Source organism: Dioscorea cayenensis, chromosome 14 (genome assembly GCF_009730915.1).
Source record: "Dioscorea cayenensis subsp. rotundata cultivar TDr96_F1 chromosome 14, TDr96_F1_v2_PseudoChromosome.rev07_lg8_w22 25.fasta, whole genome shotgun sequence".
Classification (NCBI taxonomy): Eukaryota; Viridiplantae; Streptophyta; class Magnoliopsida; order Dioscoreales; family Dioscoreaceae; genus Dioscorea; species Dioscorea cayenensis.
In genome coordinates this window covers 16,457,764-16,473,445 of record NC_052484.1, presented here as the reverse complement: position 1 = coordinate 16,473,445, position 15,682 = coordinate 16,457,764, and the positions used below count along the sequence as shown (strand labels likewise).

The window sequence follows — 15,682 nt, the reverse complement described above, 5'->3', positions numbered from 1 at the left end:
TAACTATATATAGAAATATTCCTAAATATATTTTATATTAAAATAAATAAATGAAATTTATAGACAGACTTAAACAAGGTACACCACAAGTCAAACAACAAAGTTTGACACACTAAAATGTAAAATTCCCAAAACGCCCTCGGCGCATGTTAGCAGCCGCCCCCCACTAAAACGGAGCTCGATTCGAACGAAAGGCAAGGACTACTGCCTAAAAAAAATTACGGACCTTTTTTTTTCCGAAAACCCCTCGAAAAATCTTTATTTATAAAAAGGTCCCCTGTCGTCTCTTCTTCCCATCCATTCCCACAAATCCACTTGGAAAACTCCTCCTCCTCCTTTGAATCCAAGCAGCGGATGAGTTCTAGGCTCTCATGGGTTCAAGGTATCGCCTTTTTGCTCTTCTGCTCTGGATTCTGTGCTTTTGCTTTTGATTTTGAAAGTCAATGGGTTGTTTGGTGTGCTGGATTGTTGTATTTCTGTGTTTACTGGTGTTTTGAGCTTGATGTTGTTCTTTTTTTTGAAAGAGAAGTGGATTGGTTGAGTTCTAGAACTGTGAGGTTTGTTTTGGATGATTTTTGTCTCTGAGGATGATTGTTTGTGCTCTGTATTATTGATCTTGTTTCTGATTGAATTGGAAACTGAGGTTTCAATCTGTGTTTTTCTTGAGAAAGATTAAACTAGTTGCTGGGAGAGGAATGATCATTTAAATTGCTTTTCTACCTTGTTTTCTGTTTGTCAGTTTAAAGGGCATTTGGATAAAGGGGAAATTTGAGACTAAGGGCTTCTTAATTGTTTATTGGTTCTGGAATCTATAATTTTTTTGTTAATATCTGCTGCTTAGTAGTTCTAATTATATGAAGAAAGATGATTATCTTCTTCTATTTGGTGATTAAGTGGAGAAATCAGAGTGGTCTTCTTTTTAGAATTCGCTAAATATGTCCTCTTGCTTGCTAATCAAAATATTATATAAGTGAACCCATATTGCGCTAGTTGTATTATATTTGTAAATGTTAGAGTAACTAAAATTCTCACATTGGTTAATTTGGAAAATATAGATTTGAATATATAAGCATGGGTTTCTCAACCTATTTTGCACTTAACACTAAAACAGTTCCCCCACTATCTAACTAATTACTGTATCCCTCTTCTTTGTACCTTCTGATTTTATATTTTAACAAATGAGTTTCATTTTAATGATTTTGTGTTTCCAAGTCAGTGAACTCTCTTACTGAAGCTCTTTTTTATGTGTCCAAGAGTGCCTCCTCTGGGCATTCCTATAGATGCTTCAGATACTGTACTTGAGAGACTTGTTTTGGAGGAGACAGGTAAAGCCGTTCTAAGTGGTGAAAGAAGTAGTTTGCTGGGTCGTGAGCAGAATGGAGGAGCAAGTCCAGGATCAAGTCCTATAAATGTTGCAAGAAGAGAAATTTTTAGCAGGTATGCCTGCTTGAGCCTAAACTTTGAAATGTATCATTTATTTGTGTGGTTGGAGTGTTCTTTATATTTTTGTCGCTATTTGTGAGAGATATTTTTGAGTTAAATAAAAGGACAAAAATGGTGCACAAGGCTCTCATCAAAGTAAGATTTTTGAAAGGTTAAGAGTATGCAGCCTTGACCCTTCATGTGTTTGACTTAAAATAAGAGGGAGACAAATTCACTAGGTTCTCCCTGAAGCAGGTTTTTGGAGAGGTTAAGTGTCTAATCATACTCTTGCATGTAGAGAGGTTGTTTCCTATAATGAATTTTTGCTATGCCTATATCGATGAGCCACCTTAACAGCGAATGGACACCTGCACTTATATTTTAAATAATGTGGGTGTTTATGTTTTGAAATTGGAAATGTCTTTATGGCTACGTGCAATATGATTCCTTATTTTTACATACACTATGATTGCTTATGTCAGAAATTTTTTTAGACATTAACTTTTCAGCTAAGGGGTGGATAAGAGAACCATGGAAGACGTTAAATTTGGTTTAACTTGTAATTTTTTTTCCTTTTGCTCTGACTGCATTTTGGACCTCTCTTTATGAATGCACCTGTGACCCTGTTTTTTCTTTCAATTTATGATGCGTCAATGAATTTTTTATTGGTCTTCTCAAACTAATAACATTCATATATAGGTCAATTTCTGGTTCAAAGTCTCTGAGCAATGATGACATTGATTTGGAGGATGGTAAGGCAGCAAAGGACAGAGACAAGAATTCACGCAATTATAAGTCTCTAAAGATCCAAAACCAAGCTATTCTATCGGGACTTGCCTATTGCCTATCATCATGCAGCATGATACTTGTGAACAAATTTGTGCTGTCAAGCTATGGTTTTAATGCTGGAATTAGTCTGATGCTTTACCAGGTCAACTGACTTCCCAATTTTACCTGTAGTTCCATTTAGCTCAAAGACTAATATAATTTATTGAAACTGTTCATGTTTATTGCTCTGTGGCTTCAGAATTTTGTGTCAGTGATTATAGTCTCCATTTTGAGTTTGTTTGGCGTAATCTCCACTGAGCCACTTACATGGAGATTAATTAAGGTCTGGCTGCCAGTGAATGTTATATTTGTCGGGATGCTTATCACAAGCATGTTCAGGTATAGAAGTTCTCATCAATTTGCATTTCCTTTTATTTTTCTCCTAAAGACAGAACATTGTTTCTGCTTTCCTCGCCCAACATGTAGGTAAAATCACTAAACACGAAACAAAAATCTGCTGAAACCGTTGATGGAACAAACATTTTTATTTTATTTTATTTTAGTTTATTTTTTGTTGATAGAGCAAACAATTCTATTTTTTTTCTTTAGTTATTGAGGTGAACTTTTGCATCCTTCCTGCTTTTATCTGAACTCCGGTTTCATGAACCTAAGGCTGGTTACTGAATAACCTAATTTTGTGCCAGTTTTTCTGTCAGCTTTTTAGGCAAGCCCCTCCTTTGCATAAGCTTACATTGGCAAAAGGTTTATATCAATTTACAGAAGGTCTAGATTGTTTTGGAGTTCATTTGAAACACTATGATGAATGAGAATTTGAGCCATAATGTTTTTTTCCTGTAGAGTGTTTTCATTTCTAAATAAATTATGTGCAGAGGATTTTGACAATAATAAATTCATGTTACTAGCCTCAGGTGTCAAACAGGTCACTTACATGCATTCTGCATGTAATTTACGTTTGGCCAGCCAAAGAGGTTTAACAACTTAGGTTTGGAGGCACCTAGGGAGATTCTAGTCAATTTTGATATATTTATGGTTCTTTAATGTGGAAAAGGAACATAAATTATCCATTTATTCTGAGGTCCACATGATCAAATCATTTTAATAAGTCTTCATCACCTTGTTTCCATCATTAGTACTAGTTTCTGCAAGCACTCACTTTTTTTTCCCTCATAAATTATCCGTTTACTCTGGCAGCCCTAATTATCAGATCATTTTTATACGTCTTCATCATCTTATTTGTAACAATATTACTTTCTTTTGATCTCTATTTCTGCTCAACTTTGTGATGGTTTTCTTCGCCTCTATAACCAGCTACGACCAGATTAGGGGTTCCTGCAGTTTCGTGTGTGCTGCTACATGAAGAAATTAACACTGATATGCCTTCTAATACAGACATTTCCTGTTATGCATCAAATTCATGGTCTTTTCGTATATAGGCTTGTGGTCAATATATATTCCCACCTTCCATCTTCTGCATCTAACTGTTGCTTACTTATATCTTTGCTATTTTGTAGTTTGAAATACATTAACGTCGCCATGGTAACTGTGCTGAAAAATGTTACCAATGTCATTACTGCGATAGGAGAAGTATATCTTTTCAAGAAGCAACATGACAACAAAGTCTGGGCTGCTTTATTTTTAATGGTATTGTCTTTTGATATTTGTTACAAAAATTTACCAGTTAACTCAAAATTGATGAAACCTCCTTATCAAGTTTTATATCTTTCTTTATTCAGCAATGCTATTCCATTTTATGTTGTTGATTGGTGAACCTGGCAGAAAAACTCACAATATAAGCTATATTTTGTTTGAGAATATTGGTCAAATTTATTTTATCATAAGTATTTCTGATGAGGATTAGCAAGGGCATAAGATGATGGTGCTTTGACTTGACTCATTAAAAGATTTTTTACTAATTCTGCAAAACTCAACTGAGGGAGACTTACTGAGCCGGACTTGAGAATCGTAGAATGATTTGGTAGAGTAGAGCCTTCTGCTTGGTAAACTTATGGTAACTTTAGAATGTTAGTGGCAGTTTAACATGCTTGTGAGGTACCAGACACCAAATTGTACTTTAGATTCTAAGACACTCTTTGTTAAATGTAATCCAGTCAAACCAACAACTAAAGCAAAGAAAACTCCAAATTCATTGGTAGTCTAGTGACTTAAAGATAATCTTCCTCTACATACTAACAGCGGCTGAGGTTTTTTCTTAAATTAGAAAAGGATTAGTTTGCCAAAATACATTATTACCCTTATGAAGTAAAGTAGAGTGAAATCCTAACAAGCGTTGAGACGAAACTATCCCTAGATTGAGTAATGTATAATCCTAACACTTTTGACTCAAGATATCTTTTCTAAGAAGTCAACGATAGTTACTATGTTCAGAATATGACTTACCTACGTCAGCAGCACACATTAGAGCTTTGGAACATGCACATCTTCTGCGTTCTATAAGAAGGAATTCTAGATTTCATTTCTTTGAATCCTTTCAAAATATTATTTCAATGGAATTTGATGTGCAAACAATGAGCAAACTATATTTGATTCCTATTTTTTGACCGTTGCAGCATTAGATATTTTATAGTTATGTAGACTTGTTTCATTCCCTAGTGATGAGGTGGATCGTCTAAACTGCCTGCTTTCAAAAAACTTCTTGATAATTCTCAAATTTCTCTTTTCCAAAAACCTTCAACATAGGCAATCAACACTATCCGTTTCATTTTTATTTTTAGGTGGTTAATAACTTAATGTTACACAAGTTAGCTGTTATTTTCACCTCTTGTGATTTTCTTTTGGTTCTGCATTTGAACCAAATGCAGTAAAGGAATTTATGAGAATCATAGCATATAGATTGGTTTGTCTTGGTGGGGACTAGATATGACTAATTTATGTTTTGGTTTTTTTAACCATATCGCAGTTGGTGTTTTTATACTCTGTTTCTTTGAAATGATCCTTGATTTGTGTCAAAAAGTTTTCCCTTTTTTATTTAGTAATGAAATAAATAAATATTAATTTTGATGGCAGTGGTTAACCAAAAGGAAAAAAAAATAAGACAGGTTGAGGTGGATATCTAAGCTATATTTGATTTTCCTGTTGCAGATAATCTCAGCGGTTTCAGGCGGAATAACAGATCTGTCCTTCCATGCGGTTGGGTATGCTTGGCAGATTGTCAATTGCTTTCTGACTGCATCATATTCGGTAATTCATCTGCTAGTTTCATAGTGCTCTATAGCTTTTTAAATATGGTCTAGATTGCTATTGTAAATTGAGGGTGAAAATCAACCACTCATTTCTTCACTTCGAATGGTGCCAAAAGTTACATAAGATTGTCATATTAAGCTTAAAACACTCAGAGTGACAGCAAAATCAGAGATGATGCCTCTAAGCAAGCTGGGATTGAGGCTGAGGTTATGATTTTAGCATTTGAGAAATAAACTAGAATTTGCCTTTCATTCATCATATGTACAATTGTTTGAAGACATAAACCTAGCTAGATTTAACCTGGCATTTACTATTTCTTTTCATCATTTGAGTTTTGAACTTTTATGTTTAGTATTTGGTGGGAATGAATATATTAGAACTTATCTACAATACTTCTCCATTGAAGATTAATTTGGTTGATAAATGGATCCAAGCATGATACTGAACTGTATATTTGTCTACACAATGTCAAACTTTGGAAAATGCTGACGCTAACACTTTTGTCTTTGACAGTTAACATTAAGACGGGTCATGGATACAGCTAAGCAAGTTACAAAATCCGGCAATTTGAACGAGTTTTCCATGGTCTTACTCAACAACAGTCTCTCATTGCCTTTGGGGGTTCTGCTTGTTATTTTATTCAATGAAGTGGATTACCTCACCAGAACGTGAGTAAATAAAACATAAAATTCCTGTTTTATACAACAATTCTGAAGATATATGCAGGAAATTTTTCATGTATCTCTATATAAGATTGATGCTGCCAAATAAAACATGATTTGATAATTCAAATCTTAATTTAATTTTCTGCATAATTGATTCCTGTTTATCGTCTTATTGGGCTTATATTTGTGAAGTAAATTGGCAGGCCACTTTTGAAAATGCCTATGTTCTGGCTGGTGATGACTTTGAGTGGTGTTCTCGGCCTAGCAATTAGTTTCACGTCAATGTGGTTCCTTCATCAGACAGGTGCAACAACATATAGGTATGCCAAAATGCTTTCGCTTGCCATTAGTTTCTTCATATCCAGTCGCTTATGTGCATCAACATTAAGCTTAGATGCCTTAATGTTCACCAACATCGACGAATACATGACAACAAGTTTTATGCGCTTAAACTTTAGTTACTGGTCCAATCAATGTAGTTGAGTATATTTGGATAGCATCCGTGTGCATTTGCTTTCAGTTCTGTGCATGCGGCACTTGGAAGTTGTCCTTTTACTATGTTTACTGTACAAGAAAAAAAATTCACAGATTAGAGATTGATATGGAAAAAAGAGAACTCGACCAAGGATGTGCTATGTGGTTTTTGGTGAAACTTTGTTGACCTAGTTCTTTCATTGAGGTTTTGTTAGGACAGCTTCTGACAGTGAGACTCCTTCACAAGCTTCCGCAAGGTTTTCTCAAACTCTCCATAGTTTTTCCCAGAAAACTTGCTTCAAAACTCACAAAGGCGCATCGAAATGTTATAGAAGACTCTGAAGTATCTTTTAAAACATTTGCATGTTGAATCCTAATAAAGCAGGGGTATCATTTCTTCGTTCTATGAAGACTTGCATGAAACATTAAGATACAAAACCCTTCATGTGTAGGGTTCAATTAACATGGACACTGCTTAAAATATATATATATATATATATATTCAGGGTCCTATAGAAGGTTTAGGTCAGTTATTGTTTTGCTTTCAGCTTGGTGGGTTCATTAAACAAGATACCTCTCTCAATTGCTGGAATTCTCTTGTTCAAAGTTCCTACAAGTCCGGAAAACTTCTTCAGCATACTTTTCGGTATGTTCTTCATCTTTCCATTAACTAAACCAACATTGTTACTATCGACAACATCACAAACTATTCGCAATTCTCGTGAAAATTCTGCATTTTGACAGGTCTTCTGGCCGGTGTCTTCTTCGCCAAAGCGAAGCTCCGGGAAAGATCTCAATCTTAAGTAGCAATGAGGCTCAAAATTGTCACTGAATTGATTCACAGTTTAGATGAAACAAATTGATTGAAAAGCAGAGGATTCATCTACAAAAGAACAACTTTTTTTTTTTTGGTGCCAAGATTGACAAGATACTGTTCATCTTTACTGTGAGTTACTTTTGAATTCCATTTTGGAACTAATTTGAGTCTCTTGTCATTGTCTGATAGAATCACACTCTATTTAAAAGAATGTTGTATTAACAATGCTGGAATTGGAGCAATGTGATTTTTTTCCTTCATTCTCATGGGTTTTTACTTGTTGGCCCTTGAAAAACTGGAAATTGCTTGTTGGCCCTTGATAAACATATGTGAGTCTGATTATATTACATATGGTTTTACTTATTAAACTTTATATATATATATATATATATATATATTTTAGTTCAGAATGTAATTTTGGAATAAAAAATGTGCTTTAGCTTCTTACTGATAACTTCTATACAAATCAAGCTTTTCATTTATAATTATTGTTTTCAGCTTTAAAAAAGTTGAAGCTTTGAAGCATACTATTAATATTTATTAAAAATTAATTATTAAATTTTTTATTTAAATAATTCAATCTTACATAAACAATTTGGTGGGTGTGTGTTTATGTTTCTTTGGAATCTTTATATAGGTATTATGTTTTCTACACAAAAACAAAGATCAGGTAACTAGTCATTATCTTCAATGGTGACAAATATATGTATATATATATATATATATATATATATATATACTATTATTATATATATATATATATATATGTATATAGTACAAATATGGACCAATCTGAGTGGACTGAGTAACTTTAGAAAAATTAAATTAAGTGCATCAGAAGTTAGACTGTCACAAAATGACACAAATTCTGTTTTTGGGAAAAATTATGGACAATTATTTTAAGCTTTTGGTTTTTGGAGTATTGTTTTCTATTAAAAAAGTAAATCAGAAGAATTTTTCTTTTCTTGAATAGCTTAAAAGTTATATTGCTTGATTTTTTTTTAAGATGAATTTTTAAGAGAAATTTTTTTAAAATTACATTAGGAAATAAAAAAACTAAAAATTATCAACAAAAACAACAACAATTTATTTATTTATTTATTTAAAAAATAATAAATCATGTCATGCTTAGAATTGTATTAGTTACAAATGATTTAATAACCTCTTAAAAATTTACCATGCATGTAGCTTTATGGGGCAAGCTAACACACGAGATAATAAAAACATGTCATATACGCTCAAGATGATATATTAGGGATCATAACTCCACAATAATAAATCCCTTTATTATACAATGTTAGAGAGATAGAGAATACGACTCATCGCTACAAAAAATCGTATTAGAACACCCAGTGAATAATGCTCAATAATATTAAAGACAATGTGAACAATTTATAAATAGTACTTCTATAGTCATACACACAGGGTTTCGACCTTACATGTGCCCATATACTGCCTTAAATACCTAAACCTTGCACTAACCGAGTGTTGGCAACAACAAACTATTTCTAATTTGCAATATGGCAACCTTTGAAACTCTTGCCTCATTATGAGGTATGCTTTTAATAAAAAATAATAAACTATGAATTCGGTTAGGTTCAAATTTGGAATTTTATAAGTAATTTAGTCACATTTTCTCTAAATAACGAAAGATCAACATTCAAAATATATCATTAACGAGACAAATAAAATGAATAAAATTGACCGGCAAGGTTCATGACATAATTATGGCACCAATGTTATAATAATAATTTTTATTTTAACAAAAAGAAACCTTAAAATCATTCAATATATTCTATTATAAGATATAAAATTATTTATATGATATATATTTTGAAATATTTAATTCCAACTCTAAATTATTTATGGGTTTGAAATTATGTAAAGACTATAAATTTTATTTTCAAATTTAAAAACCAACTCTTTATTAAATTTAACAAATTAGGAATGCCTTTTATAATTTTTTTTTATTTTTAAAAAAGTATTTGAATCATGAAATATATTCATTGTTGTAAATAAGGCAACCACTTTATCTTTATTTCAATACTTTTTAATAATTTCCTTTTAATCAAATTCAGATATATGAAAGTAATTCTTATATCAGTAAATGCCTTTTTCTTTTGGTCAAAATAACTTTATGAACAAATTATGGGTTTTTATTTTCATACACCTACAAAAATGGTTGATGCTTAATTATACGGGTAGAAATTTTATTTGCTTATATATCTCTCTGACCAAAAAATATACTAAAACTTAATTATTATAAAAATAACCAAATTATTCCTTAATCTCTTCTTTTCAATTATCTTCAGAAAGATTTTAAAAAAAAATCAAATATTAGTATGTATTTCAATAAAATTTGTCAGCTGACTTTTATAAAGAAATATTATCAATTTTCTATATATATATATATATATATATCATGATCCAATCAAATGGAACCCTAAAATACAAATATATATATATATATATACAAGTAATATATGATATATTTCTAAATCTAGTTGGTTGTTGGGGTTATGCGCAAAAAAAAAAAAAATGGTGCTATATTTTGCAAGCCATCTTGGAATTGGTTTCTTGATGTTGTCAAGAAAAGCAAGTGTCAATTTGAGTTTGGTTGAGAAAATGAAAGATTAGATTGAAAGAGTTAGTGCATGATCATGTCTGACAAAGCTAAGAAGATCATTAGGGTTTGTTATTTCTTTAAACTTCATATATATATATATATATATTCGGGCTAAGCATATATACAATTAAGGATATACACATAAAAAATAATGATGATCCGTCAATGCACCATCACTCAAAAAGATTAGGTTTTAAGCCTGCACCCAGCTAAAGATCCTTGACACCACTATAACCAAGCATTTCAAAGCTAGGCAATGAATATCCTGCAAACCAAATCAATAATCTCTCAACCAAAGGCCTTTTGGTTATATATATATATATATATATACTTAAACAATTCTTTATTATTAAGATTTCTCAAAACAAGGGTTTTGTTATTTGGTGTTAACTTCATATAATTGCCTACTACATAATATATAATACACACACTTCACATTAATTTCTCTTCTCATAAGATTACTTTAACTTAGATGATGCATGCTTTTGCAAGTAAAGCTTGTTCACCTCCACCTTTAAATATATATATATATATATATATCCACCTTTTCAATATATATATATATATTTCATTAATTAAAGTCAAGGTAAAAACCAACCAATTAGGTTTGGAGATCATTTTCAGAAATCATAAATTAATGGTGTTCCATATATATTTGAATCTCTCTTTTTTGTATAACCTTAATTAAGAATTTCATGAAGAGAGCTTCTCAAGAAAAGATGTGGAAATGATGCATTATAAGTTTATACATACTTAGATTCCTATCATTTTATTTCTAAATAAAATAAAAGTAAAAATAAAAATTCATGTCATGTGCTATATATATCATTTACTGTGATGCTTTTCTTGTTTTAACAGGTGAACACACCATATGGGCATTGAGCTACCCTATCCAAGGGGCATGTGATATGTATTGAGTTACCATAAGCTTATATTTCAACTATACACAAGAACCCTATATATAGTATCACAATTCTATCTTGACGCATTTCAAACCCTGACATTAAATTTCCCACATGTGTCACTTTATGTGATGGGGCTGGTGCTACTAGATTAAGTGTCTTTTGGCAATGTAAAATTGTTATATAATAGATGAATAAAAAAATTATAATTATTTTGAAATTTTTTGATAAAAGATAATTATGATATTTAATGTCACAAAGAAACATTTTAAAAAACTTTATTTTGTAAAAATTATTAATAATATGTGAACCAACAGATAAAAGTTTTAATGTTTGATATGATATTAGAATTGTTACATATCATATTTAAGTTGTTATCTCAAATATTTATATATCACATAAATTATATTATATTGTGTGTGTGTATATACCTAGCTATCTACATATATAAGATAAATTAACATTAATTATTGAACTGGTTAGGTTTTTCTTCATGGGAGAAATTATGGTCATTAAATTAGGATACCTGTCATGTTAAAAGAGAAGTTTAGGTGAATGAATGAAAAAAGTCATAAAGACAAAACCCTAGAAAAAAAGGACATCTTAACTAAACAAGGAGATTAATTCATGCCCACACTCCTAGTTATTGAATAAATGACCAGTTAAATATTGCCACCTAACTAATGTCTATATATATATGCATATATATTTAGGACACCTAAATATGCAAAAGCATTAGAAGAGCAAAGAGAAAGAAGAAGAAATATTTCTACTCCCTGTAAATGTAATTGTGCATGCATGAAAATTCGTGTGCCTAACATATATATATATATATGTGTGTGTGTGTGTATGTATATATACACATATATGTATGTTGGGCAATTCAAATAATGACTATGGTTAAATAATAATGCATCAAATGTGGTTTTTATGTGTCAATGGAACAACTTTTTGATGTTTTAATTTGAATTAATATGTATAATTATATTTACTGCTTTGTTTGTATGAATATTTTTAAAAATATGTAGCATATTAGATTAAAAAAAGAATACAGTTCATTTTTAATAAATAAAAGGTATCATTTCTTCATTATGATCAATTGCATATTTTCTATTTTTAAAAAATTCTTGATTTATTTATTAAAATAATATTTATATATATATATCACAAAAGAGATGTAAAATTAGAAAAGGAAAAATTTGTTCAAAGTCCTGATTAAACCATGCATCAAAAATTGTTTCAGAAGACTGACAAATAAAATAAAATTAATTTTATCTATTTGAAAGTTAGAAAGTGATAAATAATTAATTTCACTGTTTTTCACTGGTGATAAGTGCTAGCCAGAAAAAAATGTGGACACTATAAAAATTAAAGAGAGAGAGAGAGAGAGAGATAAATTATTGAGGGTAGAATAGACGAGCAATTAATTAGACAACACATTAGATCGATATTTTGAATATCTCTAAAATATATGTGCTTGTTGCTTTATTTTATAACATATATATATATATATAGTAATCCTCTTTCATTACTTATATATACGTACATACATATATATATATCATAGATTCATGTATCTACTACTCTAAAATTAGAATAACATGGGTAGGTGAAAAAGAGCTATTAAAGTCATTGGTCATTTATTTGCAACATAACCAAGTAGTTGCACATTAATTAATTACCATCTTTGAAGTGGAAAACTAATAATAAAAATAATAAACAATGTACTTGGATGAACTAGAGAGTTTAGTTAATTTCTTGTTAGTCCTTCATCCATTATTCATTGGTTGAGGTCACTTTTCAATGTTTTCATGTTTATAAACTCTATCTTAAACCTTCTTTGAAGAAAAGTTATACAATGGCCTTTCTAATTTCCAACATTTTATTAGCTAACTTTGGCAACTTTCAATGCATTCTTTAGGTTCATTGTTTATTGGTATTATTTTTAGTTATTATGGTTTTCTTGTCAATCCAAAACTCTTCACCAATCACTGCCTTTAATCATACTTTAAAGGGGAGTTTAATGGAATGCTGATTAATCACCTATTCTCAATTATAATCTATTTAATTTGTTGATTAAAATGGATTTGCAAGAAGTGGAAGCAAAGTTTGAAGGACCAATATGACATAAACTTTGACATATTCATCAAGTTAGCACTTCTTTTTATTAAAAGTAATTATCAAGTGGTAAGCTAAAGTTTCATCCACAATTAGCACTAAAGTTTCAGGTTATATATATATATATATATATCAATATATGTGTGTGTGTGTGTAGTATGCTTTTTATTTATAGAGCAAGATCATCTTAATGTTGCATTCTTTGGGCATATTGCTCTCCATCTATTCTTCTTTTAGGGTTATATATTGGGTTTTATTAATGAACTAAACTAGGGGTTTTTTAATTAACCCATATGAATTGCTTATTAATTAATTTTCTATTTAAATGAATGCATAAGTAATTGGTAGACTCCCTAATAGCTATAATAGTAATACGATAAGCTAATTTGCTTTTGTAGTTTATTTCCATTCATTTAATTTCAAGATATATGAATAATTTATCCATTTTTCCTATTTATATTAATTTTTAAAATATTTAAAATAATATATAAGATAATGTGTTTTTGTTTTTGTTTTTTTTTGGGAACATTCTATACTTATCACTACATTAATTACAAATCATATGTAAAGTAAAAATAAGTTAAATTTAAAAAAAAATAAAAATAACTAAAATGAATAAATTCAAAATTATTTAGAGATGAAAATAAAATAATATTGATACAAAATACAAGAACTAAAAATAACTTCACTCATACTGAGTTAGATGAGAAAAATAGCCAAAATTCTTGTTACCTATTATGAATTTGAATGAGGAAAGTATGGAAAATATTAATTGCCACCTCTAACATATATATAACTAGAGTACTTTTAGGTAAACATACATATGTGATGTTAATTTGTTTGATAAGCAATACATTCTTCACATTCATTCAACAGCAATACAAATATATATATATACATATATATATATATATATATATGATGTTAATTTGTTTGATAACCTTTTCTCATATATATATAGAAAGAGAAATGAAAGAGTATGTTGTCAAGGAAGTGAAGAGAATAGGTGGGATAGGATAGGGTAAAGGTTATAAGCCAATGACCAAACAAGAAGAAGTCCATGTGAGATATAGTGTTCCAAACAACAAGAACATGTACATACAATCTTGTCTTTGTCTTGCAAAACCAATAAAAGAGACTTACCATCCAAACCCTAATCCTAACCCTACTCTTAATTCTTCTCTCCCTTCTCCACTTATATTTAATTCATTACTACTCTCCTCCTTCACCTTGATCAAGCTCATCATCTCTTCCTCCTCCCCTAATTAACCTTGCTCTTATCCTCATGGAATCATCCTATCGAGCCTCATCGGATGAGACAAAGACTACATCTTGTTCGAGAGGTCATTGGAGGCCCGGAGAAGACGCCAAACTCCGGCAACTTGTTGGAAAGTATGGCCCTCACAACTGGAACTCAATTGCAGAAAAACTTCAAGGAAGATCAGGTATGCTTAATATTGATATATCATTCTTTTTTTAGGTATAACATCAAGCGTCATACTTGTAATTTAATTATGTATCAACCTTGAGATCTAAGAAAGTGAAGTGTCCTAATTGAGATGACAATTATGTACACAGGAAAGAGTTGTAGATTGAGGTGGTTTAACCAACTTGATCCAAGAATCAATAGAAGACCATTTACAGAAGAAGAAGAAGAGAGGCTTCTTTCTGCTCATCGAATTAACGGCAACAAATGGGCTCACATAGCTCGTCTTTTCCCCGGTAGGACTGACAATGCAGTGAAGAATCATTGGCATGTGATCATGGCAAGACGACGGAGACAGAGGTCGAAGATCATTAGCAAGACAGATCATCATCATCATCATCATCATCATCGCCTTAGTACTAATGATAATACTGTCGATGAAACTTTATCGATATCTGCTGCTTCACTTCCTTTTTGGTCCTTTTCAAGATCGAATACTTCATCGAATCCTAGTTCATTGTCTTCTATGTTTGGATTCTCTATGAGTGATGTAATGAACAAGTATCAGTTATTTAGAGTTGGTGATCATGATAAGGTACATGGAAAAAGGAGATCATGAGCCAATGCAAAGGAAGAAGGATATTGCTTTCATAGACTTCTTGGGAGTTGGCATCACCTCTTGATTGACATTGAGTTAGTAGTTATTTATATTTAAAGTTCCACATATAATTGTTATTTGGTACTTGTTTTAATCTAATATGATGCAATTGTTGTTGTTCTAGTGCTTATGTTCTATGTTCTTTATCAATGTTTAAACTAGTGTTTTTGTTAAGTGTGTTAGGTTTACACTCACTCTCACAAGTTCCTTCTACCCATTAGTGATTTCATTTATATATATTCTAATGAGTTAAGTTTAATGATAAGCAAATTAACTTTGAGTTATAATATTATTTATTTATTTATTTATTTATTTGGTAATTCTATATAACCAAGTGTTTGCAATTATTTATATAATTTATATGTTAATAAAAACTGAATAAAATCTCAATTTTGATTGTTCATATGACTAGTCTTGTCTTGGCCGACGTCTATAAACTGTGACATCAATCTCTTCTAGTGCAATTTGACAACCTTATTTAATTAATGGAAGTAAAGCAAAAATTCTCAATGAATATATGTTTGATAATACATAATAAATTATGGTTGTTATATCATTTCAACTTTAATTATGTTTTAAGAGTA

At 30.6% G+C, this 15,682-nt stretch overlaps 2 protein-coding genes across 2 annotated transcripts; both read left to right on the top strand.

Annotated features, from left to right (window-relative positions):
- The first annotated feature begins 215 nt into the window (after positions 1–215).
- LOC120275861 (GDP-mannose transporter GONST1) lies at positions 216–7,628 on the top strand. Its single transcript, XM_039282579.1, has 10 exons — positions 216–382; positions 1,255–1,437; positions 2,122–2,353; positions 2,450–2,589; positions 3,723–3,852; positions 5,311–5,409; positions 5,926–6,080; positions 6,281–6,397; positions 7,100–7,197; positions 7,296–7,628. Exons 1-10 carry the CDS (start codon positions 372–374, stop codon positions 7,352–7,354), a joined length of 1,224 nt encoding a protein of 407 aa, XP_039138513.1. The 5' UTR covers positions 216–371; the 3' UTR covers positions 7,355–7,628.
- A 6,474-nt stretch (positions 7,629–14,102) lies between these two features.
- LOC120276343 (transcription factor MYB52-like) lies at positions 14,103–15,228 on the top strand. Its single transcript, XM_039283067.1, has 2 exons — positions 14,103–14,459; positions 14,593–15,228. The coding sequence occupies exons 1-2, from the start codon at positions 14,300–14,302 to the stop codon at positions 15,057–15,059; spliced, it is 627 nt and encodes a 208-aa protein (XP_039139001.1). The 5' UTR covers positions 14,103–14,299; the 3' UTR covers positions 15,060–15,228.
- Positions 15,229–15,682: the final 454 nt, after the last annotated feature.